Source organism: Ambystoma mexicanum, chromosome 2q, assembly GCF_040938575.1.
Source record: "Ambystoma mexicanum isolate Mex_15411 chromosome 2q, UKY_AmexF1_1, whole genome shotgun sequence".
In the NCBI taxonomy this organism is placed as follows: Eukaryota; Metazoa; Chordata; class Amphibia; order Caudata; family Ambystomatidae; genus Ambystoma; species Ambystoma mexicanum.
In genome coordinates, this window is record NC_090924.1 from 1,298,524,444 (window position 1) to 1,298,552,424 (window position 27,981).

Genomic DNA, 27,981 nt, shown 5'->3' on the forward strand with positions numbered 1-27,981 from the left:
AAATCATTTGATAGAAAATCCTAATAGAGCTAAGATTAAATTATGAATGTACGATTGGAGAATGACCTGGGAACAGTGTAATAGATATGACATTTTCAAAAGAGATCATTTTAGCATGAAGCCACTGCATAGGCACGAGGGGTATCTTACGAAGATTCCTTCCCCAAAGCTAAGGGTGTTATTTTAAGATTCCTTTTTAATCTGTGGCTCACTAAAGGAGTTAGATCCAAGCTGCAAGAAGAGGCACAAAGCTGTCTTTGGTAAGAATGTGAAAAAAACAGAAACACTAAAACATCTATTTCTTTTTATTTATTTTATTTTTTTAATGGATAAAGCGCACTAGCAGCCCCGAGGCATCGAGGTGCTGGTCCAAGGAAATGTATTAGTTACATGGAACAAAGATTACTACTGGTTACAATAAGCGTAGCCATTAAGAGCAGATGGAACAATACTTTCATTTAGTTACTTAAGTTATTTATAGATACAGTGATCGGAACAATGAGCACCCGGTCATAAGGGGTGATGGCAGGTTCATACGAAAAGCATGGTCTTGATTGCTTTGCAGAAGGCTAGGTTCTTCCTCTGAGGTGATTCTGTTGTAAAGGGTGCTGGTGTGTTTGGCAGTGTGAGGTCTTGAGATTCTTTGAGAGAGATACAGGGGGGCTGTGTTGTGTAGGCATTTGTGTGCGAGTGCCAAGGTTTTAAAGATGATCCTTTCTTTGATGGGGAGCCAGTGGGCTTGTTTCCCCCACAACGGTGGTCTCTTTTGGGAATGCCAATGGCCGCCCTGAGCACGTTTTTCTGGACAACCTGGAGTTTGTTTTTAGCGGAAGTGCCTGCCAGCAGGGCATTACAATAATCAAGGCAGGATCCAATTATGGCTCTGGCGATGGTAAGGCAGTTTTGCTCAGAGAGGAAGATTCTAGCTGCGGTTAGTAGTTTGGGGTGGTATGCCGCTGAGAATGGTATGGCGTTGACCTGTATAGACATGGATAGGTTGGAGTCCATGTAGACTCCAAGTGTTATAACGGCTTGGGAGACAGAGATTTTAAGATTGTCGATGGTGATGGCGTTCTGTTGGTCATTAAGTTTCCTTAAGGTTTCTGGGGAGCCAATTAGAAGTTGTTCAGTTCTGTCCTCATTTAGACAAAGCCAGTTTTCTGACATCCATGTTTGGATGGTGGCGTAGATTGAGTTGAGGGTTTTGGTGTCAGTGATAGTCGCCTGAGAGAGGGATGAGGACCTGCGTGTCGTCAGCGTAATTTGTGTAGGTGATGCCTAGTGCGTCAAGGATGAGGAATAGTGGCCTGGAGAATATATTGTACAGGGTGGGTGAACTGCAGGAACCCTGCCGGACACCACACTTGATGATGTTGCAGTGAGCGCAGGCTTGGTCGGAGAAGACCTTCATGGCTCCATCTTTGAGGAATGAGGTGATCCATGCTGTGGCATTACGGAAGAAGTTGGCGGCAGAGGATAGGTGATGGCAAAGGTTGTCGTGGTCAACAAGATCAAACAATGTCGACAGATTTAGGAGGAGGAGGATGGCTGGTTTGCCTGTGTCTCTAATGTCATCCATTGATTCTTGAGGTCTAACAGAGCTGTTTCGGTCCTGTGGCCAGGGCGGAAGGTTATTGGTCTCAAGTAACTTTTGTAGTGGTTCTTTGCTCAGATCTGTTGTCTAAAAGGACATTGTTTTTACAAAGTATTTTTAGGGATTTTTGAAATCTGACTGCAGGTGTGTTAGGGAGAATTCTCAGAAATGTGCTAATTCCTCTCTACCTTGGAGAACACCAGCTCTTTTGCTGGACTCTAGGACTTTAATGTTTTTCCTGGAGAGAGTGAGACCCTTTTTTCCCACTCCCTCATGTATTTTAATGTGATTTTGAACTCTGTGTTTCTTTTGGTTGTGGAGTCTGACAAACTCCATAGGCATCATCTTTTTACATTGTCACACAGCACCTTCAGTACAGTGGCACAGGGAAGTCTCTCAGATTTCCCAAGGTTTAAATACTTTCTCTTGGATAAACTACTGTTGGATACTACTACTGTTTCCAAGAGCAGTGAAGTGAAATTGATTTCACTTACATTGCAACTTTCTAGACCCAGCACACACTATCTTACAATAGCGTGCTGGAGGGGTTACTTAGTATCCTCTTTGTCTAGCTTCTCATGTAACTTTTTTTTTTTTTAAATTCAATTTGTATTGGTTTTCAAGAAAAAGAAAAGCAAGCTTATGCATATAGTATACATTGGGCGGACGCCCATAACAACTTCAAAATATAACGAAGTCATAAGGCTTTAATGCTTTCAACCCCTCCACTGCCCCCATTCTCGGGACTCAGAGCCCACATTTTAAGAGGCTTCTCTTCGGGCAGCACCAGCCGGGCCCGAGGCCAACTATATACAATAGCCTCCCATGATTCCCATGCAAAGGGGTCCACACAAAAAATAGTGTCGGGCCGGGTGGAGAAGCTCGGCTACCCTCAGGGCTTGTCCTCTGTGTTGGCAAACGCCTCCATGAATTGCAGCCAGTTGGTTTCGATCTGCGCACTTGAGCCTTGTATTGCGGCCGTTAGTTTATTCATAAAGTGGATGTCCTTGGCCACTGCCACCCATTCCCTCTTTGTTGGAAGGGATGGTCTTTTCCAGGTCCTGGCTCGAGCCGCTCTAGCTGCTAGCAATAGCGAGTGTGTCACGTCTGGTAACTTTTCCCAGTGCTCATCTCTGTGTTGCAGGCCGAAAATCACCAGTATGGGGTCCAACAAGTAGTCCCCCTCCCCCGCTTCTCTAATCCAACTAAGCACCTCTGACCAGTAGGAATGGACCTTGTGGCACGTCCACCACATGTGCCAGTAGTCGGCTTTTTCCCCGCATCCATGCCAACACATTGGGACTACGTCTGGGAACATTCTAGAAAGAGTGATCGGGTCGACTTGCCACCTGTGGAGGAGCTTGACAGCATGGGACTTGTATTGGCATGAAATCGACGTCTTGAAGGCCCTAGTACAGAGTTTCGCCCAGAGACCATCCCGATGGTGCAGCCTAGGTCCCTTTCCCATCTTCTCCTGAGGTTCCTGATGGTTCCCTCACGGGGGGTCCGAAGAGCAGTGTACAGGAGGGAGATGAGGCCCTTCATTTCCGTGTGGAGTCCAACACTTTTTCCACCGGGGTGAGCTTCCTCTGTATGCATTCCTTCAGTTTTGGGTTCATTAGGAGTCTGAGGTATACGAGTGGCGAAAGTCTGCCGATACCTAAAGCCTCCTCTAGTTCCTGGATAGGTATGAAGGAGTCCACCCTCACCAGTTGGCCAACCCTACAGAGCCCTGCTTCGAACCAGGACTGGTAATGCTCGTGTCCTGGGATCTCTTCCAGAACTGGTGTGATCATATGTGACTGAGTGGGGAGGGCCATGTTGTGACTCTTTCCTTGTGTCCCTTCCCTGCTAGCGTCTTCCACATAGTTCCCGATCCCTGATCCTTCTCGGGAGCTTTTTTAGTGGGACCCACAACCATTCACCTACGGTAACTGGGTTTACGAGGGAGTTCTCAATGTAGACCCACTGTGTGTTGGGGTCTTCTCTAAGGTGAGGGGCAAGAACCCTGAGTTGGGCGGCCCTATGATATGTATCGAGATCTGGGAGCGCAACACCTCCTCTTTCTTTGGGAGGGGTGAGGGTCTCATAACCTATTCTGGGTTCTGGCCTTGCCATATAAACTTCACTATGCGCCTCCTGGCTTCTCCGAGGTATGCCTCGGCGGCCTCTAGTGGAAGCATCTGGAAGAGGTAGAGGACTCTAGGGAGCACGTTCATCTTTATAACATTTATTCTACCCATCCATGAAATTTGCCCCTTCCCCCAACCCTCCATTTCCCTGAACAATTTCTCGAACGGGGGGGGGGGGGTAGTTTGTCTGGCTCAGGTCTTCATTAGGTCTTACAATGTTGATCCCCAGGTATTTCATCCCACCCACGCAGACCTGGAGGCCCAGCGGGGGCAATTCAGTTATACACTTATCGGCGTCTGAAGCAAATGGGAAGATCATCGACTTGCCTACATTAACCTTGAAGCCTGACAAACGACCAAACTGGTCGATTATCTGAAGGGCCGCCGGGACTGAGCGCGTGGGTTCTCTCAGGTGTAGCAGGATGTCGTCTGCGTACAGGCCGAGTTTAAAGGTGCGGTCTCCCACCACTATGCCCCGCACCATGGGGGAACCCCTGAGGTACTCTGCAAGGTTCTCCATAGTCATGGCGAAGAGAAGGGGGGAGAGGGGGCAACCCTGCCTCTTTCCTCTCTGGAGGCCAAAAGTATGTGACAGGCGACCATTGACTGACTCTGGCGGATGGTGACACATATAGGGCTTCGATGGCCTGTCTGATCCCTATTCCAAACCCCAACTTTTCTAGGACCCCATGTAGGAACTCTGTCACACGGCTGTTGGTCGTGCAGAGTATGGGCTATCCCTCTGTTCCCAGGTATCAAACTGACAACCACAATAACATCGCCAGAGTGATGCTTAGGGCCAAAGAAGGTAGTCTGTAGAGCCAGGACTCAGGAACAACCGGAAGAACCCCTGGAGCGCTGTAAAGGAAGGTATAATGTTAGGTAACTGTACAGTATGCAAATACCTCGTGGATACACCCAGGACACTATATACCTGTGATTAGGAGCGTTGTCCCAGAGAACCGAAAGCCTGTGGTTCAGAAAGGAACAGCGGATTCGAGCAGACGTGGCAGCAGAGACGGGCAGGTGACCACTTAGGACAGGGTCGTTGTGCAGTGAAAGGTAGAGAGTAGCAGAGCGGTCCAGGAGGCTAGACACAAGGCAGTCCGTGGGGCAGAGCGTAGGTCGGCATCGGTGGATCCAAATTCCGTGGTAGCAAGGGTTGAGACAATGGCAATCCGTAGGGCAAAAATAGTTCGTCAACCAAATAATCCAAGGTCCCAAAGCAGACGAGAGTTAGGCACTGAGCAATCCGTTGAACAGGGCAGGGGTCTGGCGAGGTAAGGAGACTTGAAAACGAAGCGCAAGCAACACGTGATCCAGAGAGAACAGCTGTGAAGCAACGCTTTCCGTAACCGGACTCCTTTTATCCATGGGAAGGAACAAGTGACCACTATCACGTGACACGCATGCCCAAGCATCGAGAGTTACTAGGCAACGAGTCACGTGTTCCGGGCCGCGCTGGGTCGCGCGGTTCTCCGTGCGTTTCTGTGATGGAGCCTCCAGTTCGTTTGCCACACACCTGAAGGGCGATAAACCCCAGTTCTGCCGAGCATGCCACGTCGTGCCCCATAGCGTGACACCTGATAAGGTAATGAGGTACCCCTGTCGGGACGTGTGTGTTTGGTTGCTGGTTGGGACGAGGCTGTGGACGTGGGGGGGCGTGTCTGTGTAGGAAGCGTCGTAGCTCGTGCGGGGAGCGGTGTGACAAACTCCCAGTCGACCGGATCAAACGCCCTCTCGGCGTCGATGGACACTAAGACTGGGTTCTCACCCATCGGAGCTGCGATCTGCATGAGGTCTAGCGTTATAAGCCGGGTGTCGGCCCCCTGTCTCCCCCGTCTCCCCTGTATAAACCCCACCTGATCCGAGTGGATTAGGTTTGGCATATGGCCGTCCAGCCTCGTTGCTATAATCCTTGTGAATAGCTTTGCGTCCACGTTGAGGAGGGAGATAGGTCTATAAGAGCGGCAGTCCGCTGGGTCCTTCCCTTCCTTTGGGATCACTGTGATCAATGCTTTACCAAATGACGGGGGTACCTTCCCTGTCTTCATTATGTTCGAGAATAGGCCTGCTAGGAAGCCCGCCAGTAGGCCGAAAAGGTCTTAAAGAAGCTTGCGGTAAATCCATCCTCCCCCGGGGCCCTTCCCACCTTCAGGCCCGAATTGGCTTTCAGCACCTCCTCCTCTGTTATGGGGGCATCGGGGGCTGCGGGCTCCAGCATTCCCAGGGTCGGGAGAGAGATCCCTCGAGGTATACCTCCCGCACCTCCCTCTCCACTTATCTCTCCCTCCCATATAGGGTCTCATAGAAACTAGTACATTTCTCTGCTATGCCTTCCGGGTCTGTACTCTCCCCCTCTGCATCGTTCCCAATTCGTTGGACTCACCTGTCCGCTCTCTGGCCTCAGAGTTTGGCCGCCAGCATGGCGTCGGCCTTATCCCCTTTTTCGTAGTATCTCTGACGCAGGTGTTGGAGGCCGGCTACTATTTTGCCCAATTCTAGGTCCCCGAGTTCCTGTCTCTTCTCTATTGCCAAGTGTAGGTCTCTCTCTTTCTCTCCTTCCCCCTTCCCCTCTGATCTTTCTAGGGAGAGTATATCTGACCTCAACCTGTGGGCTAGGAGGGTCCTCACCCTTTTTTTGGAGGCGCCTTCGCTTATCAGCCTACCCCTCCAGGTTGCCTTGGCCGCCTCCCATACAGTTTCCTGAGCCACTTCGCCCGTGTCATTTAGCTCGAAAAAATTCTCTAATTGCTGATGACATTTCTTCCCTAAAGACGGTGTCCATCAATAGAAAATCATTGCACTTCCACAGGGATTCCCTGGCCCTTAAACCGGAGATGCTTAGGTCTGCCCAGACCATATCGTGGTCTGACCAACTGACGGGACGAATATCACATGCGTCTATTCTACTCATGGATTGGTGACCCGTGAAGAGATAATCTATTCTTGTCCTGGTTCCGTGGGCTGCTGAATAAAATGTTTACCCCTTTGCCCTTGGGTTGCGTTCCCTCCAAATGTCCACCAGAACCTTTCCCCACATCAGGTCCCCGAGACCCCATCCCTGACCTCCCCCCGCGCTGCCTGGTCGATTGACCCCCCCCCACTATGATCTAAGTCCTGGTCAGCCCACATGTTGAGGTCTCCACCCAGTATCAGGAGACCTTCCGCCCTGGACATCACCTCTCCCATAACCTCTTGCATGAATTCCTTCTGACCTACATTGGGGCAGTATATGGATACTAGGGAGACCCTGGAGTTGTGGAGATTACCGGACACTACCAGAACCCTCCCATCCCCCCTCTCCCAATGAGAAACCTCCGTTAGTTTTTGGTGCCTGTGGAGCAGGATCCCGACCCCGGCTTTCTTGGTGGTGCTGGACGCCCAGAACACTTGGCCCACGTGCGACCCGGGGATGGCCCTCTCCTCACCCATCTGGTCTCCTGCACAAAGAGGACATCCGCCCCTGCGTTCTTCATTTCTCGCCCCAGAAGGGAGCGCTTGGTTGGGGAGTTAAGTCCTTTGACGTTGAGTGAACCAAGTCTGATAGTCTCGACCCGGCCCTTTCTTTCACTGTCTGCCATTACCCCTATGCATGGTGTTCATTAGTTTCCTGATTCGGCGGGGGCTGCCCTGTCCCCCATTTAAAGCTGGATCCGAGGAGAGCCCGAGAATTCCTTCTCCCCCCCCCAACCCGTCCTCCCTCTCCCCCCAGGTTTGTGACGCCTGCCAACAGGCAAGCCGCCAGGGCAAAAGCATGATTGTGCACCGCAGTTCTCATAATCGAACATCATGTCCCCGGCCGGGGTTGTGTCGCTAGAGTCCTGATGTGTCCCAGCCACTCGTTCTCGTTCCGTCAGTCTCCTCCTGCTTCCGGCGGTGGGGTTAGGTTTTTTAAATTTTCTCCTGTCCTTCGTTTTCTTCTTTGTCGACCAGGGGCCCACCGGTCCCCTATCAGCTTCTGTTCTGGGCCGTGTTCCTGCTCCTTCTCGCTCCTCCGCAGGGTCTCCCTTAGCACCTGTCGGACTTGTGTAGCCTCCTTACCGCTAATCACTCTGTAGTCCACCCCCGCTCGTTCGACGGATAGGGCGAACGGGAAGGACCATCTGTATCTCATGTCCTGGCTTGTTAGCCACTGTGTGAGTGGGCGGCATTCTCTCCTGCGGGTGTGCGTAAGAGCAGATAGATCTTGGTATATCTTAATGGTGTCACCTTCAAAGATGAAGCTCCCCAGCCTTTTTGTCTTCTCCAATACTTCCATTTTCTCCCTGTAGCGGAGAAACCTCACAACGATGGACCTTGGGCCACCCCCGGCACCTCCTCCACCTCGGTGCGCCCTTTCTAGCTGGACCTCTTTGCCTCCCTCCAGTGCGAAGAGTTGATTAATCAGGCCCTGAACTTTTCTCCCCACATCCACAGGTGTCTCCCCGCTCTCCTGTGACACCCCCATAATGCGCAGGTTGTTTCGACGTTCTCTGTTCTCTAAATCGTCCATCTTGAGAATCATGTCCTCCTCTCTCATTTGCAGGTCTGTTAACCTGGCCTCATACTTCATATCTAGGAGGTCCGCCTGGAGATGGTTGTTTTCCATCCCCTCCATTTTGTCTTCCAGAGTTTCCACTCTCCCCTTGAGCTCTACAATGGAGGCTTGTATGTCTGTGCGGATCGCCTTGATCTCTTGGAGGATATCTTTGAGGTCGTCCTTAGTGAGTGGGGTTGGGAGTTGGTCCCCTACGGCAGGCATAATGGCTCCGGGGGCCTCAGACTGGGGTGGGGGCCGACGGCGAAACTGCTGCAGGGAGCTGATCGCTCCGGGAGTGGGGTCTGCTCCAGGATCAAGGCCAGGCCGGGCCCCCGGGCGGCGGCGGCGGCGGCGGTGTCTCTGTACCGGTTCCTCCAGTATAGTTCTAAAAGCTCAGGTCGGGGGCTTTGGGTGGAATTATCTCCGGGACACCAAGGGAATTCAGTGGTCAGGGCCGGGGCTTTCTTTTCGGGGGCCCTGGTGTGGTGCCAAAGCCTGGGCGTCCGGCATTATACTTCTCCCCTGCCGCCTCCACTTCCGCGCTCCCTCGCTTCGCCGTCTCCCCACTGGGCCCCACCGGGGGGGGGGCACAAGCCACCACGACGACACCAACTCGTTTTCCCCCCTCCGGCTCCTCACCTCAAAATGGCATCGGGTCGGGCCCCTCCGTGAGGCCTGGGTCGGCTGGAGCGGGACCCCTCACGTGCGCAGCCCTCCGGGGCCTGCTTTCTCTGGGTCCTCTGTGGTCCGGGCACCTGGGCGCTCACGCGGGGGATGGACGAGGAGCGCCTGGAACGGCGCGGGGCAGGCCCATCTTCTCTGGCCAGGGGGGCTGCTGTGGGTCCGGGACGGCCTCGACTTTTCTCCCCGCGTCGCGGGGTCCTGCGTGCTGGATGTTGGCACCTAGAGTCTCCCTCCAGACAACGGTAGTGGGGGTGCCTCCCCCAACGCCCGGCTACCTCGCTATTTTGGTAGATGCAGGGGGTGGTGATTCCTGCCCCGCTGGCGGCTCCTGTGAACCTTTGGAGCGCCCGCCCGGCAAGGGCGCAAAAGTGTCTCCCCAGCATTCAACGCCGGTCACGCTGGGCGGGCTGTGTCTCTCCCCCTCGCAGTGGCTCTCCCCGGGGTTGCGCCGGGAGAGGCTGGCTTCTTGGGTTGCTGGGTGGGGGGGGCTTGGTCAGGGGACTGGGGTCTCCTCCGGGGCAGCTTAGAAATCCCGGCCGGGGATCCTAAAAGCGCACTAGGCCCTGCGGTGCAGACGGAGCGTGAGCTCACAGGTCCTTCATGCTCCGCGCCCCCTGGCGGTCTCTTCATGTAACTTTTTTATGTTACCCTTTCCTCGATGAATGGCTGGCGGCAGTGGTTTACTTTTACCTACCGTGGTGTGCATTTACCGCGGGCTGCGTTTGCAGCTGCAGTAAAGCACCCAAGGATTTTTGTCAGAATGGCACGGTCTTCTTTTTTTGCCATTGCTTTGTGGAAAGGTCCTTCTTGAGTTTTACTCTGCACGCCAACCAGGTTTGGTCCCTTTGTCTGTTTTGCCTTTGGCGGGATTCACGAGTGAAGCTTGCCTCTGGCTCCAGGGTGTCTGGTGTCGGGGGCAGGAAGCGAGGGAGGTGCCTGAAACTCCCTGTGCTTAGTCTCCTAGGAGACAGGAATGCACTCTTAGGTGATTGGCTGGCTGGCTGTCCGGCAAGGACAGCCACCTTGCTGGGTCACTGACAGCTAGGCTGAAATGAATGGGAAAAACCTGCATAAAAGGCAAGACTGTTTGGCCTGGAAGGCAGAGTCGACCACTGGACGAAGGAATACGAAGAAGAACTTTAAGAGGACGCCTGCTGGCAACAACTCCTGGGCTGTTGGTTTGCTGGGTGAAGCCCTGCTGCTGTGCTGAAACTCCAATTTCGTTTCGACTAGAGAAGCCCTGCAAAGACGACTTCTCCCCTGGAGTTGGTGGGATCAATCAGCTCCAAAGTTAGCCACCTGGACATCCTCTCAGAGCTGGTTGAAATTCCACTGCAGTTGCTGCTGGAACCGAATAGCCATGGAGAGGAACACCAGATTGTGTGCGTTGCTTTTAAGCTGGCCAAGAGCTCCAGGAAGATCCTCCGGACTCCCAGGAAGCAGGACTGATCGAGCCTGAGCCACCCCAGATGCAAGGAAAGCTCATCTTGACAACCAGGAACCACAGTGACATGAGAAGCTGAAACACCGAAGTGCCACTTGTTTGAAGATTGCCTGTTGTGGTCGGTGACCATCCCATTGCAGTTCAGGAGTCCCCAGACGTCCTCCCTCTTGTCCCCACAACTGAGGCCCAGGAACACAAGGATCTGCAGAGCTGCACAGGAACAGAAGCCATCTGCTGCATTTTTCTTCATCCTAAGGTACTGTACAGTCTAAGAGAACTTGCCTCTTGTTGTGTAACCGCACTTGTTCTCTGTTGGTGATGGCAGCTTCTTTACTTCACAAGCCTAAACAGCTTGTGCCCTTGCTATCAAGCTCAACAATCGATTTGGTCTTTGCTGGCTTCCCTCCTCAAAAGAATTCCTTCCAACTAAGTCTGACCAGGACATTAACGAGTTGACCTTATTATCATTGAACACACATGGACATAATAGTTTTTTGGGTGGAGAAAGGTTTGATGAACTGTTAAATGCTGACATATTAATGTTAAAGGAGACTTGGCTGTGCTCCACGCCTGTTTTAGATGGGTTTATGGTAGCTGATAAAAAAGCAAAGAAAGGTGCAAAGGCCCTTATGGTGGTATTTTACCGGCTGGAAAAAATGATGTAGGATGTACTACTAACAATGGCCAAACAACAATGGATACAATACTTGCCACTATGCTGGCCCTGACTCCGGCAAGGTTCTTTCATATGCAGCTGTGTGACGCTGTGCTGCGAGACCTTTGCAGGCCTCCGCGAGCCTTCTTGCAAGATGGTACCAGTGACCGTGTGGTAGGTTAAACCCACCCCGACCCGTTTCCTTGTTATTTGATTTGTTTTTCCCTCTGTTTCCTCGTTCCTCCAATCCCCTCTCCCTCTCAACCCCTCCATCCGCCTCCCATCCCGCCCGGCACCTCCCATTGGCCTGTTGGGCCCTCTTATGGAGCCCTCCCAGGGCAGCCCTCTGCCCAGCAGCCCCTGCGGCTAAGGGCCCCTAAGCAAAGGGCGGCACTAACAGAGGCGGTTCCAGCTGGTGTCTGCAAGTGTCTGCAGGGGGCGCCAGTGGCCAGCAATCACCAGGGTTGTCCCGCTCACTACCCTGCTACCCCTGCCCACCTAGCAGACATACTCACTCAAACTTGGGTGTTTTTTCTCCTGTTGTAAAAAATTGCATTGGAAAGTATTTAAAATTGCTTTGTGAAACCTATGCCTTTTTCCCCTTATTAGGACTCTCAAACTTAGGTGTTTTTTTTCCTGTCTTTAAAATTGCATTGTGATAGTCTTTTTTAAATCTGAGTGTCTGTCGTCCTGTCCAATTGTTCAACTTTGGTCACCTTTCTGTCTCGTCTGCTTGCACCCTGCCCTGTGTCCTTCCCTTATGTTCTCTCCTCTCCATCCCTTCCGCTTCTCTCCTCTCACCACCTACCTATGGTGCTCTCTCTCTCTCTCATATTTTCTCTAACTGCTTCTCTATCGACTATCCGGCTCTCCTCACTAAATCTGATAGGAAGAAGTTTAAAAAGGACATCATGGTCTCCAACCCAGGCCTCTCTATCACTGACACCTACACCAGTGCCTCCTCCAGGCAAACTTTCACTGACATCCTCTTTGTTGTTCCCTCACCAGACCTACGCACCCTACATATGGTCTCTGTGCTCTCTCCTTTCTCTTCTCCCATTAATGGTGGCACCCGGTGGGAGGCCCTCCTGGCCTTCTTCCACTCCTCCAAGGTCATCAATATTTACGTGAATGGCACCGGCTTGGTCCAAGGCCCTCAGGCCAACCTTCTCTTCTTCGACAGATGCTTCCCCCGCCTTATCAATTTCCTTTCTTCTTCTGCTTTCCCCTTTTCCCACCTCCACGGCTTCCTCGCCGCCTTCTGCTGCCTCTGCCTTGGCTACCTTGCCCTCCCCTCCTTCCCTTTATGCCCCCCATCGGGCTTCTTCTACACCTCAGCAGGGCGTACCTCCGATTTGTACCGCTCCTCGGAAGTCTTTCAAGGACGGCAACCTTCTCCATATTGCCTCGATATGTTAAGGCGCACTCAATATTAACCAGTTCACTATAGTATTATATCACTTCAATAATTGTCAGATTTAAGTTCAAGGTGCTCCCAGTTAGTAGAGTGCTACCTCTACTGGATAAATCAAAAAATAAATGGGGCAAAGAAAAACCTTGTTGGACAAACTAGGGCACAGCATGGGGCAAACAAACTTTGCTTCTAATTTAACTTCGTTCAAAAGATAATTCTTCAAAGTTAATCATTCAATGTATGCGAATATCATTCATAATAAAAAAAACTTTTTTGCAAAAACATTTATTCCCAATTACCATGATTTTACGATTTGTTCAAAAACATCTTTTTCCATCTATAAACAACGCGTCTCGGGCGAAATGTGCCCTTCTTCAGGTTTTTAGAAAATTGGATTGGCTTGGTATTATCTGTAAAACATAAATATTTTGTCTCAATTATTTAACTTCAACTTCTGGTTAATGAAGAATATTACTGACGTGGCTCAATTCAAAGGAACTAACCTGAGAGTCGGTTTCCCATTTAAAGAAAGGCTTGCTGCCCATGTGGGTGAAATTCAATAAGAATGCTGTGAAATAAGGACAAAACAAAGTCTATTGTCACTAATCAGAAACCTTTTTAAAGGTGAGCGGTGACGTGCAGAGGGAACAGGCGCTATCTCAAGCGCTGGGTCCCCCTACACATCAGTTGTTTATGTAATATACTTTTGCGGTCAGTACATTTAGGAAAGTGCAACTCACCAATTGGCGAGTATTTCAGTTGTGCTCTTAATGCCTCGTTAATCTGTCGATGCTTAAATCGTTATTGGTATACTCCTGGAAAGTAAATTTGGCGGTGATTTAGAATACACAATGACTAAAATTGATTCTTACGTGTCCAATATAATAACAGTGCGTATATTTTGTAAGGCTCCTACCTTGTAGGTATTCCAAACTTGAGCATTTTTGCAGTACAGCAAAGGTACTCGTAACACTAAGAGGCTGCTGGTGTGTACAGAGTAACCTTTATTTTCAGATTGTTTGTCCCATGCTGTGTCCTAGTTTCTGCAGCAAGCTTTTTCGTTGCACCATTTATTTTTTGAACCTTCTCCATATTGCCACTCTTAACTCTCGGTCAGCTGTCAAACACTCCTCTGAAATCTGCCGCCTTGTGGAGGAACTTGACCTCAATGTCCTTGATCTCACCGAGACATGGTTCCGGACCAGCTCTATCACAAGCTTTGACACTCTCCTCCCTGACAGCTACAAGATGCTCTCTGTGCCCAGGTCCAACCGTGCCGGAGGCGGTGTAGCCCTGATCTTCCCTGAGTGGATTCCTGCCTCTGTCATTCCTGCGCGGGCCTACTCCTCTTTTGAATGCCTCGCCTGCAGTCAGTCTCTCTCTCTCTCTCTCACTCTCTCACTCTCTCACTCTCTCATTCCCTTACTGTGGCTATCTGTCGGCCTGGTCAGATCCTCTCCTTCCTCTCTGAGTGGGTGGACCTCTGCTCTTCCCTCCTGGTCTCAACCACTCAACTCCTCCTCCTTGGAGACTTCAACATCCACCTGGATGCTTCATGTCCTTCCTCTGGACTCTTTTGCAACCTTTGCGACTCTCCCTCACTCTCTATTCTCTCCTCTGGCCCGACTGACTCTGCAGGGCACTCTGGAAGTTCTGATCTCATCAGATCTTCCCTTTTCTATCCCTCTCACCACTCCTCTCTCCTGGAGTGATCACTTTCTCCTTTCCTCCCTGCTCACCCTCTCTACCCCTCAGGCCAAGCCAACTCCATCACTGCCACTCACCTTCTCGGTCATCCGACCCATGAAGCGCATGTCAGTTGAAGCTTTCGCCACCACTTCCCCCACCCCTATCCACCTTTCGCTGATTCACACCCTGACACAGCCCTTTCCATGCTCCACTCTGCTATATCTGATACTCTCGATGTTCTTGCCCCTGTCATGAGGATCCACGTGAAGCCGAAAGCCAAGTGCAACTCCTGGTACGACTCAGACCTCGTCACCCTTAAACCCAAGTGCAGGGTAGCTGAGAGGAAATGGCATGCTTCATGTACATCCTCTGACAAACTGGCCTGTCGTCTGCTCCAAAGGTAATACCGGCTCTCTGTTCAGACTAAGAAGAGAGCTCGCATCCAAGCCCGCGTCTCTGTGGCATCCAACAACTCGGCTGAACTCTTTTAAAATCTGCAAGGAACTGGCCAATCCTGCCGCAGTCTCTACCTCTCCTGTCCCTTCCCAGGCCCTCTGCACGGCACTGGCTTTTCATTTCATTTCTAAAATTCATCCTGTCCTCTCTTCCTCTCCCTCTTTCCCCTCTGCTTTCTGCTCTCCCTCTGGCCCTTCTTCGGCCGCCTCTCCTCCCTCCTTCTCTGCCTTTCCCCTGTTGTCCGTGATGAGGTTTCTAGTCAAGTCCGATCTATCAAAGTCTCGTCAAAACATGTTTTTTCCTGTTCCTCCAAAACCTTCAGGGACCACTTTGACTCCCTGGCTCCTGCCCTGGCTGATTTCTGCAACCACTCCTTCGCCACTGGAGTCTTCCCCTCCCCCTTGAAGCACTCCCTTGTGCACCCACTTCTTAAGAAACCCTCTGCTGCCCTTCCTACCTGGCTAACTATCACCCAATCTCCATCACTCCTTTACTGGGAAAACCCCTGGAAAAGCTGGCCATCCCCCAGCTTAATCTTCACACTGAATCTGTTGGTTGTCTCCAGGACCATCAGTCTGGCCTCAGAGCTGCCAGAAGTATGGAAACTGCTCTCCTGAACATCCGTGAAGACCTGCTCTCCAACCTTGATTCCAACACTCCATGTGCCCTCATCTTACTTGATCTCTCTTCTGCCTTTGACACGGTCAACCATGCCATCCAGCTCAACCATCTCCGTGATAACCTGAGGATCACCGGTCAGGCTCTGGTGTGGCTGACTTCCTTTCTCTCTGATCAACCCTCCCAGGTTCAGCTTGGGTCCTTCCTCTTCTCTATCTCTATCTCTACCAGTGGTTTTTCCCCAGGGGTCTAACCTCTCTCCCAGGCTGTTCAACCAATACCTGGCACTTCTTGCCCACTGCATTGCCTCGCTCTGCCCCAACTTCCAGTGCTGTGCGAATAACACTCAGCTCATTTTCAGGCTACACCCAGCCACCTCTTCTCCCTCTCTCATCTCTGACTGTCCGCCATCCAGGATCGGTGTGCCGCCAGTGATATCTGCCTTAATGCCAGTAAGACCGAGATTCTCCTCATCGGCACACCCTTTCCTGTCACTCTCTGGCCGGCCTCTCGTGGCCCTCTTCCTGCTCCCACCTGTGAGGCTAAAAACCTTGGGGTCCTCTTCGACTCCACACTCTCCTTCTCTCCTCACATCTCCGATGTCTCTAAGAAGTCACACTACCAGCTGCACCTCCTCAGAGGTATTCTTCCTTTCCTCTCCTTCCCCCAGAAGGTCATTGTCTCCAGAGCTCTGGTTCTCTCTAGGTTGGACTATTGCAACAGCCTCTTTCTAAATCTGCCTGCTTCTACCCTCCGCCCTCTGCAACTCAGCCAGAACAGGACTGCGAGACTAGTCCTTGGCCTCAAGCCCAGGGATCGTATCTCTCCGGGACTGAAATCTCTGCACTGGCTCCCAGTGGCTGCGAGGATTAAATTCAAAACACTCCGCATTGTCCACAAGGCCTTCTGGGGCCAGAGGCCTCAATACCTTCAACTCTCTCCTCCTAAATATCTTCCTTCTCGAGCTCTTCGCTCATCCGCATCCAACACCCTCAGGGTCGGTTGCTTCTCCAAGCAACGAGTTGGTGGTAGATCTTTCTTCGGCTGGGGCTTCCCTCTGGAGCAGCCTCCCTGCCCCCCTGAAACATGAGGAGAACCATCTCCGGTTCTTGAAGCACCTCATAACCATTCTCTTTGCTTCTGCTTCCTCTCCTCCTCTCCCCTGCTGATTTTCTGGCTGAAATGTTCTCCTCTCTCCTGCTGATTTCCTGTCTGAAACTGAAACTGCACTGGTTACCTGGCCACCCCCTGATCTCAGGCCCAGGTCCCCTCCCCTGCCAGTCGCACACCTGCACTGCCCTCCTGGCAAACCCTGCACTTGGGGACTGTTTTCTGTATCGCTACAGTCCCACTACCACCACTTGACACCTTATGCCTTGCACTTGCTACCTGCTGGCCGTACTTTACTTATTGTTATTTATTCTATTATGACATGTACTGCACTGTCACCTCCCCCCATCCTGCACTTTCCCCCTTCCCATGCACTTGCGCAATCTGAATGACACCTGGCCTAGTAGGATCGTTGTCTGTCTTCCTTATTTATTTATTCGCATTTGTAAAGTGTGCAACAGCCCGGGGGCATTGTGGCGCTTGTTACAGACAGTTTACTTAGTTGCAGGTAAGGTGCCAAATGCAGTTTTTAAGTACAGGCATGAAACAGGAGAATACATACAGTGGGTTAGTTGAAGAGGGAATTTTTTTTCATTTTTTTTTTTCCGGAAGGCAAGGCGAGAGTTTTCAGCTCTGATATCTGGGGGTCGAGCGTTCCATAGCTTGCCGGCTATGTATGGGAGCCTAACCCACCAGCTTTAGCCCTGTTGATGTGTGGGGTGTGTAGTTGGTTGGTGTAGAGTGTCCTGATAGGTCGTGTAGAGGCAGATATAGTTATTGTCTCTGTAAGGGTGAGGCATTTGTGGATGAGAGTGAGGATTTTAAATGTGATGCGCTCTTTTCCTTTCTGGCAAGGGAAATATGTTCCCTTTTGGGAAGGCTTAATGCAGCTCTTAGCGCATTGTTTTGCGTGACTTGGAGTCGGTTAAGGTTTTTTTAAGATGTACCTGCTAGAGGGCATTACAATAGTCTAGTTTGGCACCAATAGTGGCTCTGGCTATTGATCGACAGTTAGGCTTGGATAGGTATGGTTTTTATTGCGTTTATGAGTTGAGTTGTGTGTGCTGAGGCGGAAGTGATGGTGCTGAACTGCCTAGTCATGGATAGTGTGGAATCTATGAAGACCCTTAAGGTCTTAACAGATGTGGAGACCGGGATGACCGTATTGTCAATGGTGAAGTTGGAGTACAGTTTGTGAAGTTTGGGTAATGTAGTTGTTTGACCTAGTATGATGATTTCGGTCTTCTCCCCATTGAGGCAGAGGCCATTGGCTGCCATCCAGGCCTGAATAGTAGTGTATATAGTATGGAGTGCTTCTGCGTCTCTAATGTAGGAGCCGGTGAGAGGTAGGAGTACCTGAGTATCGTCAGCGTAGTTGGTATACGCGATACCTAAGGCATCAAGCTTGTCGAAGAGGGGCTTTGTGTACAAAGTGTACAGTGTGGATGGTGTACAAGGTCCCTGTGGGACTCCACAATGGATGGTTGTGGGAGCTGCATTGGCTATGTTGGAGAATACCTTCATTGCCCTGCCTTCCAGGAAGGAGGTGACCCAATGAGCTGATTCTTTGCAGAAGTTAGCTGAGTGGGTGAAGTGTGAGGTGAGTGTCTTGTGATCCACCAGATCAAAAGCAGCCGAGAGGTCTAAGAGTAGCAAGATTTGGGTGATCTGGTTTTTGAGGTCCACCAATGCTGTTTCAATGCTGTCCTTTACGGAAACCAGATTGCCTAGACCCAAGATTAGAGTGGGTTTCAAGGAACTGTTGAATTTGGCAATGGGCAGCTTTTTACAGGATCTTGAGGAGGAAAGGCACAGTGGTTATAGGTTGGTAGTTATTGGGCTGTGCAGGGTCTAATGTGGGCTTTTTTAGAAGGGGGCGTACCTAGGCTTCTTTGAGGCTTGCAGGGATAATACCAGTTCTGAAGTAGGAATTAATGAAAGCTGTCAGTAGCGGGGCAAGGAGGTCAGCGCAGTCCTTAATGAGCTTGGGTGGACAGATGTCCCCTTTGCACATGGAAGACTTAAGGTTTTTGAGGAGGTTGATTACTTCGGGTTCAGTGATGTCTCTAAGCGAGAAGAAAGGTTTAGTAGTGTTAGTTGGAAGGGGGTGGGGTCTGATATTTTGGGCCCAGGATGGTGAGGTAGGGCTTTGTAATGATCCTGAATTTTTTTTTTTTTTTTTTTTTTTTTTTGGAGGTGGTCAATTTTATTTAGCATGGCAGATTGAATACTAGCACACCAGGCTTCATCTTTGATGATCTCCTCTGGGGTATTGGGAGGAGAGATGAGTTTATTGAAGATAGCAAAGATTTCCTTTGATTGTGAGTTGGCATTGGAGATTCAGACGTTAAAGGAGTTGGCTTTGGTGATAGCATCTTTGTACTGGTGGGAGATTAGGTTAAAACAGTTCTTAGTATTGTCGCTAGGGTTGGTTTGCCAATTTTTAGTGCCTCCCTTTTGCGGGAGCGTAGAGACTGCAGTTCTTCAGTGAACCAGGAGTGTGTGTGTGTAGAGACTTTTTTTCTTTTTTACATTTAAGTGGTGCTATGGAGTTGATGGCTCTAGAGAGGGTATCTTTGTAGATGTCCCGCTAGAGTTTTAGGATCGTTGGAGAAGGGGGAGAGGGGGCTAGTGCAGGGATATTGAGGTAGGGGCGAAGGTTGTCCTCTGAGTTTTTTGGAGCTTCTCACTTGTGCCGAGGCGGCAGGTGTGAGGGTTTTGGGAGTGGAGGTGATGGGTAAGGTGAATTCGATACAATTGTGATCGGTCCACGGCAGGGCAGTGTTAGATGTGATAGTGGTGAGACAATTATGGTCTGTAACCCAGTCAAGGGTGCAGCCTTTGGTGTATGTAGGGCTTGAAACTTTTTGTGTGAATCCTAGATCGTTGAGCTCCTTAGTAAGGGTGACGGCAGCTTTATCTTTGGAGTCATTGAACCCTTGGTTTAGGTCTCCAAGAAGTAAGGTCTTGGTGGAGACTTTGATGTTATCGCTGAGTAGATGGATGAGGTGTCCCTGGAAGTCTGATGGGAGGCCAGGGGGGCGATATAGTATGTGTATGTTGATGGTGCTATTAGGGGGACAGTGCAAGCTTAACAGGCAGAATGTCTGAGTTGCTAGCCCACAGGTGACTGATGGGTCTGAGGGAGAGGGCTTCTTTGAAGAATCTGGTGGGAGTGCAAGAGCGACGGCTGGGCCAGATGCTTCATGTAACCAGGTTTCTGTGATGGGCAATAGGTCAAGGTTGTGGCTGGTTATGAGATTGTGTATTTTTAAGGCATGGGCAGGGAGTGAACAAACGTTAAGGAGGGCACATTTAATGTGTGGTGTGGGTACATTTTTAGTCTCAGTGATGGTGGGGATACTGACTGCGTCTGGAGAATTGAGCGGCAATCGCAGAAACTCGTTGCGCCTTGAAACACTTGTGTATAGGCGCGTTATAAATGCCATATCATATCATATATCATGGTTGAAGATAGTAGAACAGGTGGCCTCTGCTTTCCTTCTTATAAACATCTACTACAATCCCATAAAGGCCAATGTAGAAGATGTAATAGGAGAAATGGACACCATACTAATAGAAAGCTCTTTTAGGGACAAAAACTATTGTTGCAGGCGATTTCGATTGTGTATGCCCACTGATTGAAGTTTGAAAAAGACGAAAACCATGGGTCTTTCAACCAATGTACATGATTTTGTAAAACCAAAAAATGAAAGGGACGTTATGGTGTAGGGGCTTTTGCCAAGTCAATTCCCTGTTTGATCAAGGTAGCACAACTCGTCCCCTGTGGTTTGGTGTCTCAGCAAAGTCCAGCCTCGACTATGTCTATGTGGCAAATATTGATACAGCCGCTCTTTTGAGATCACAAAAACAATTGACCTTGCAATGTTGACTGTGTCAATGACAAAACCCTACCCATAACAAAATTTAGAACTCACAAAGTGTGTTGATTTGATAATCAATGACGCACGTAATAGAGTGTCCCACGTTGGTAGCAACTGTATAAAGATGAATTAAATAATAGAAAAGCAAGGGAGCTCAATTGATGATGAGACAAAAAAATCATGTGTGCTCCCCAGAAGAATTTACTAGAACACTAACAATGCTAAAATCTAAAACGCCAAAACCCTGATTAAAGAAACCAATATTCATAGACAATCAAAAATACATATATGACAGAGAAATTAGTATTAAGAAACGTGTACTAAGATCTAAGATAAAGCAAGTAAATAAATCAATAATAAGCCGAGGTTGTAAAAAGATCGAATTTCAATCGATTAAACACATTTTTGAGTCTTGACTTGGAAATCCTAGGTGCAAAAGTACATCACAAACAACCAGATGATATCTTACATGCTAATGCAAGATCAGTGTGGGGTAAATTGAATAGTAAAGATGCTACTCGACTGAAGAAACAATCAATAGGGTTGTCAGAACAAGTGTGGGTAGAATACGCACAAGAGAAATACTGGGATGATAATTGTAAGTGTGAACATTCTGAAGGTATAAACCGAGAAACTATCCCTAAATGTGAGTACACCTTTGACAGAGAAGAAATAGCACTTTTAATGCAAAGGTTAACCTCTTCCAGAGCTTCAGGCCCCGATGGGGTTAGGAATGAGGTACTCAAATCCAACTCCTCCCTTTGGGATGTCATTTGTTTCAATTATTCAACCAAGTAGTCAATGAAAGGAAGCTACCACAGTCCTGGAAACAAGCCATTATAATACACATTTAAAAACAAAAAGGTGTAAGTGAACAACCTTTCAATTATAGACCTATATCGTTGATCGACATCTCATCAACAATCTTAGCTAATTTAGTCTTGAAAGATCTGACTAAATAGGCAGGAGAGGCACAGATACTTTCCCCGTTTCAGGTGTAGTAAGAAGGGTATGAGTACGATTGTTAGTGGTTTTACGATACTGTGCTGTTTTGCACAAGTAGGGAAGGGATCGGAAAGAGAACTTTGTGGCGTCTTTAGATCTCTCCTCTGAATTCAACAATGTAGATTGTGCCATTCTGTGGAAAAAGTTATCCAAGTGGGCCATTCACCAGGGTCTGCTCATTATGCTGCAATTATTCTATTCAGAAAGCTCTGTTAAGACAAGGTTAAGTAGAGAGGGTGAGCTGTCCAGAAGCATCACTGTGAATAGAGGTGTTTGTCAGGGTTGCGTCCTGGCCGCCACTCTATTTAATCTTTATTTAGCAGATTTATGGGAGGAGTGTCCCAGTGGGAAAAGCCGTCCTCCGAAATGCAGAAAACTAATTGTAAGCTGTATAGCGTACGCAGACGACCTGCTGCTGTTAGAATTTACACCAGCAGGCCTTCAGCGTTCGCGTAATGGCGTTGCGGACTATTTAGCAATAAACGGTCTGATGTTCAATCCGCAAAAATCTCAGATAATGTGATATAAGTTGAAGAAGAAATCGGTCTGGTCTATTAGAAATGTTCGAGTTACTGAGGTAGAAGCGTTTATTATTTAGGCTTCCTATTTACATCTAAAACAGCTCAGACAATGCAAGGAGATATATTAGCTATGAAACTTAGAACATGCACCTCCATGATGAAACTAGTAAAGAGACGCTTATGTGCCTATTCCTTGATTCCTCTCATTGAATTTTTTTTTAAAGCATATTTTTATTATTTTCAGTACCATATCACTAAACACCATTACATTGTAAAACATTCAACCACAGTCATTTCTGAAACTTTCGTGTTCTCCTTGGATGTTGTAGGTTAATAGTTCCACGGCTAGATGTGTCCAAACCCTTCTTGTCCAGTCTACTGCTAGTGGTGGGGATTTATGTTTCCAATTATATGCAATTTCCTGCCATGCCCCTATTAGTAGGCCCATAAATTTAATTCTCTGCGTGTTATTCAGCCTTTTATCCCTGGGATCCCATAGGCCCTGTAGCCACACTTCGTCTCCCAAGCGTTCTGTCTCCGGGAACATTTTTTGCATTTGGATTTAATCTCCTCCCAGTAAGAACTTAACTTCGGGCATTCCCACCATATGTGTCGCCAGTCCCCCTTCCCGCCACATTCCCTCCAGCATTTGTTTGGGGAGTTAGCGAACATCTGTGCAGCCTCTTCGGGGTGTAGTGCCATTGCATCATCATTTTCACCCACATTTCTCTAGTTTGGATGCCTCTCGTCAGTTTTGGTATCAGGTGCCATATGTATTCCCATCGATCCCTGGGAAGTGTGTAGCCCAGGGTTTTCTGCCACCTTTTCATGTATCGCCATGTGGCTGGTTCAGCTTGTGCGTTTACATATTTGTATGTATTGGAGATAAACTTGCGGGTACCTGTATGCGTCATAATGTAGGTTTCGAAGGGGGTGAAATCCCCGGACACTGCTTCTTTTATGTGGGGTGTGCTCAGCCAGTGATGGAGTTGTTCATATTTATAACGGTCTTTCGGTGTTAAGTTCAATAGTGCTGTGCAATCCGCGAATGACCTTATCTGCTGGTCTTGATGCATATCTCCAACTAACTTGCACCCCACCTCCTCCCATTTTCGGAAGGCTCCCCTTTCCATTCCTGGTGGGAATTCTGGGTTACCAAACAGTGGCATGAACGGGGCGAGATCTTTAGTTCTCATTGAATTTTTTAAGCTTAAGTTTTCGCCAATTCTATTGTATGTAATCGAACTTAATGTTGTAATGAACAGAACGTTTTGGATAGATTAGAAGGGCAGATTCTGAGGGAAGTTCTTTCCCTTACCAAATGTGTCCCAATTAGTATCATCAGACTAGAGTTGGTTATACAGTCATGGTGTTCACAGTATGTTTCCAAAGTTTAGTTCTTTACTTGAAAATCTTGAAGTGGGGACTAGTATATTTGAAAATCTGCTATATATGAAAAAGAATATGAAGAATAATTTATTTTAAAATTTTGAACAAAGGTGTATCAACTTTATACAGAGCACAGATTTAGATTAATCAATTTCAGAATGTGGGTCTAAAAAAGCTATAAAAAGATGGGACAGAATATGGGATGTGAATGACCTACAGAAAAGCTAGTTTATTTAATCTTCCCAGTCTACATCTAGACCATATCTGTGAACATTTCCATCTTCAATTCTTCGAGATTATTACCTGAAATTTAGTTTAAACAGTCACACTACTTTAGAGGTCCTCGGTCCGATACTACAAATACCAAACGAACTAAGAAATTGTAGATTGTTCGTTATACGGAATTTCGAGTCACTGCACCGTCTAGTAACAGACTACACACAACCTTTGAAAGATATATATAATTAAATTCCATCTATGAGGTCATCGCAACCAGTTTCTGGCATAGACTAATGTTAGGTACTCTAATATCGTTGATTTTAGCCTTGGTAACATTTCTGCTGTTAATTTCCGATAAACTATCCAATGTGTTAAAACAAGATGAAATGTTGCTAAATTAAATTTTAGATCCTTCTTAAGAGACTTATGAATGATTGTAAGAAGTCGATATCGTTCAAGTTGCTGTGTGTGTATTGATGTATTTGATGATGAATTAGAGATAAAATAAGGTTAAACTCTCCTAAATAAGATTTTCGATAAGTTTTATTAAACTTATAAATGATTGTGGGAAGTTAATGTTGTCTAAGTTGATGTGTTTGTATTCTATTGATGTATTTGATGATGAACTAATGTAATTTAAAAAGGGTGTCCTGTCTTCGATTGCTTTTTGAAATTCATGTTTATCAAATGTTGTGTAAGGTAACGTGTTTACTAAAAATGCACCTATAAAAAAAAAATGGTTCAGCCTGCATATACCTTACAGCTATAGCCCTTATATTGTTCAACTAATCTACGTTATTGGCGCCTCCCCTTTCAGAAAGCAATGTTTAAAAAAAATAAACAAAAACAAAAAAGGCCTTGTGTATTTGAAACGCGGCTCTTGGTTATACCATTTTCACGCATGCACATTGTTTTCTCTTGCAGAATTGCAGGCCCTGCATGAAATGGTCCAGCAGAAAGTTGTGACTTTGTTGAGTGACCCAGAGAATATTGTTAAACAGACCCTCATGGAGAATGGAATAACACGCTTGTGCGTTTTCTTTGGCCGCCAAAAGGCCAATGATGTCCTCCTCTCGCACATGATCACCTTCCTCAATGATAAGAATGATTGGCATCTCCGCGGTGCTTTCTTTGACAGCATAGTTGGTAGGTACCCAGTGAAATGTTAGCATACCTGTTTACCATCGCAAATGTACTCATTAGCTATACCGCCTGACAAGTCGAGATTATTGAATTAAAACTGTGCATGCTTCTCATTTTACACACCTAGAGTACAGAAATGAAGATTAATGAGAAATGTGATTAGCATGAGTTGAGTGTTTCAACTAAGCGTACTTGTTGAGACTCTTATAAACCTCTGAAGATGGTCTGAGTATTTTTTTATTTTTATTTTATTGTAAAAATATATTAGTTTATTACAAACTTCAATTTTACATTTCATTTCTCCAACAAAAAGGAAATTTTCCATTTGTCTTAATCAACCAAAACAAAACAACACAAAACAGAACCACAGCATCAGCAAAGTCTCACAAACAAAACAAAATGTTACCGCCGAAGGTGCGGGTTACCAATTTTACCAACTGATTTTAAATTAATTGTAACTCAAACCGGCAACCTCAAGGTTCCTGTGCATCACTATTATGCAATTATGCAGTCAAAAAGGTCTATTAAAGCACATGTTAGCATACAGTTCCTGCCTGATAGCACCCGCTGCCACCATTCGTCAATGTTACCGTTTTGTGGAGTGAATTTTCAGAGGAATTGAGTTCTTAGAGCCGCTATGCATCACATTCATCACCCATGTTTAAGCGACTCCACCTTTCTTTTACAGTAGCAGCATTGTGCATCTCCTGTTTCTGATAGATGTTTTAAAACCGACAATTCATTTGTTGCATACAGATTTAATCTTCGTCTCAAGAATTGGTCTCTGTGGTTCTAGATGGAAATTTTACCAAGTACTTAGGGAGAATATTGACTGCTCTCGCTTCCCCTTCCAGGTTTAGGGCTGTCACATAGTCCTGCCGTTTGTTTTGCGTGGCTGTCTGTTAGGCAGAAACCTGTGCAGTTCCCTTAGGGACCACTGCAAAAGGCTTAAGACTACTGGTGTTGGCAGTAAACCCAATTGGTAGCAGTCTGTACCACCCAGATTTACCTGGTAGCTGTGGCTGAGCAGCCAGACATCTCTCAAGAAGAGTTAGACAGTGTGTAGAGTATACAAGATAGGTAGCAAAATACAGTAGCACAAGCAAACACTGACCAGAGCTTTGGTATCAAGTATATAATTAATTATTTATTTAAAGACACACTTAGAAACACTCTAGCACTATTAATGTAAGCAAGTTCAAAAACACAGTCACTATTAATATATATACATCCCTTATTCCTTATTAGACAAGTCTTAGTTAACACCACTTATTTCCAGACAGAGGTGAGCGCTTAACTAAAGATGGCACTTAAATTAAGAAAAGGGGAGGGAAAAGGCAGAAATTGGGAAAAGCACACAACATAATTCTTTAGAAGCACCCAGCAGGGCAGGAAAGTCAAAGTCTACTTGTGAGAAAAAAGTTCAGAGGCCAGGCTCCCTCTTGGAGAGAGTAGAATACCAATGCGCCCAAGATAAGATTAAAAGGCTTGGAAAGTCTTGCAGAGAGTTTAAAAAGGAATCGGTTCAGCTCAGAAAAGTTCAGTTAGCCAGCCTAGGGCCAACCCAAGTGGTAAAATGAGGATTTACGAGACACCCCACACAGACCGTTGCGAGGGAGTCCAGGCTGACACAGTACCTTGAAAGTGGAGAGGATCCTCCAGCGGGGGCAGTTGTTCCTGGCAGTGGATGCAGGTCGCGGCGTCGTCCAGAGGAAGAGAAGATCTCGACGTGGAGGAAAGCTGAAGGTCGTTGCACTGCCAGGGAAGAATCTGCTATATATGAAAAAGAATATGAAGAATAATTCTTTTCTCCGGTTAAAAGGTACTACCCTTTATTTGCGGTAGTGGTAAAACATGGTATTCCGGTTGCCGCAGTGCTTGGCACAGGCAAGGCGGCCATGAGATGATCCGGGAAGGCGAAAAGGCGGGCAAACTGGTTAAACCCACCAGTCAAAGGAAGAAGACTCTTCGGGATGAAGATCTCCTCTGTCGTTGGAAGAAGTGGTGAGACGGTTCAGCAGGGCTCCACCGGTGGTGTCGTCATTGCAGGTCGGCTCAGCTTCTCCCTCTTCGGATTCTTTGGTCCTGTGGCGACGTCTGAAGTCCCAGTCCCCAAAGCCCTGCTTTTACTCAGAAAACCCCCATTCATCAGTCCTAGCTGTCACTCAAACATGCAAAGTGGTGAGCCGGGCGGCTCACCACTGGGCCAATCACAAAAGAGTGCGACTTGAGTTGCCGAGGCAACTCAGTCCAGGGTGCCTAAACCCCCCTCCCACACATCCTGTAGACCCAGACAGAGTGGCACCACTTTTGGAGGCTTCTGTGGAGAAGCCCGCCAAAAAGTGGAACAAAGGGCTCGACTTGGGTTGGAGTTACAGAGGCGAACACAAACACCATTTTAAAACCGAGTCCTGGCGAAAAGACCCAACCGGGGAATAAATATTAAATAAATAATCCGGCGGTATCTTTAACATTGCACCAAAAAGTGGTGCGTTTAAAATGAATGGGAAAATCCATAGTATTCTTAAGGAATATTTTGCGTGGTAACCACTGCCACCAGCCAGAAACTCGATGAGGGGGGACTGCACAGTGCCCCTTCGAAAAACAGACCCAGGGGCAATATAATTACCCCTACCAGTACTTCCACAATATGATGGTTTGTACTGGTTATGTTCCCAATTTAAGACTAGTAAAGTCAATGGTGACTTTACATGCCCTGGGAGGCAGTAGTCAGTCCCAGGGTATGGAGTCTATATCCCTGTGTTACTGCACTGAGGGTGCTGTGTAACACACTTACCAAAAACCACATGAAACCCTATGGAGTAAAAGACCCCATAGCCCATTAAACACATTGCAAAGTCAAAGGATATCTCAAATCATGTCTAAGAGTGGGAGAAAAACAGTCTCACTCTTAGCAGGAGAAAATAATAAACCCCAAAAATCCAGCAAAGCTGCTGGGGGAATCACTAGGTTTGGGAAATTAGCCTTAACAGATAATTCTCCCTAACACTGTCCAATCGCTCTCTAGTAGTTTTCTTTCTTTTTTTTGCTGCACATGTTTTTTTTTTTTTTTTAAGACATTCCGTGTTAATATTTTCAGCAGCTAGTTGAACTTGCATTTTACTAGACCAGTTATGGAGTAACCCTCTATCAGGTTTGTCCTTTTGTGGAACTAGTTGATATGGTAGGGCTGCAGGCCACGGCATCATTTTGCTCCACATCGCGATGGATTTCCAGAGAACTATCGAAAATAAGGATTGAAGGTCAAGTTCGTATCTTATTAATGTGATGGGTACACTCTGTGGGAGACGCAAAACTTTCCGCCAGAATTGTCCCTCCAAGATTTCCCAGGTTTCACACTCAATGTTAAATCCAACTTCACTGACAAATGTTATTGTCACCTTCACCTTTTGGCGATAAAACGCAAGTATTGGTTTCGCAGTGAATTTTTCGTAAGTTGCATGTATTTTCATTCCTTGTAGGACTAGATTTTTCATTCTGG

At 47.7% G+C, this 27,981-nt stretch overlaps 1 protein-coding gene across 1 annotated transcript in view; it reads left to right on the top strand.

Moving 5' to 3' along the window:
- Positions 1–27,981, top strand: part of PIK3R4 (phosphoinositide-3-kinase regulatory subunit 4) — a 1,130,409-nt gene that overhangs the window by 207,476 nt on the left and 894,952 nt on the right. The window contains exon 6 of the mRNA XM_069648735.1: positions 24,261–24,482. Coding sequence (XP_069504836.1) covers positions 24,261–24,482 — 222 coding nt within the window. The remainder of the gene's footprint in view (positions 1–24,260; positions 24,483–27,981) is intronic.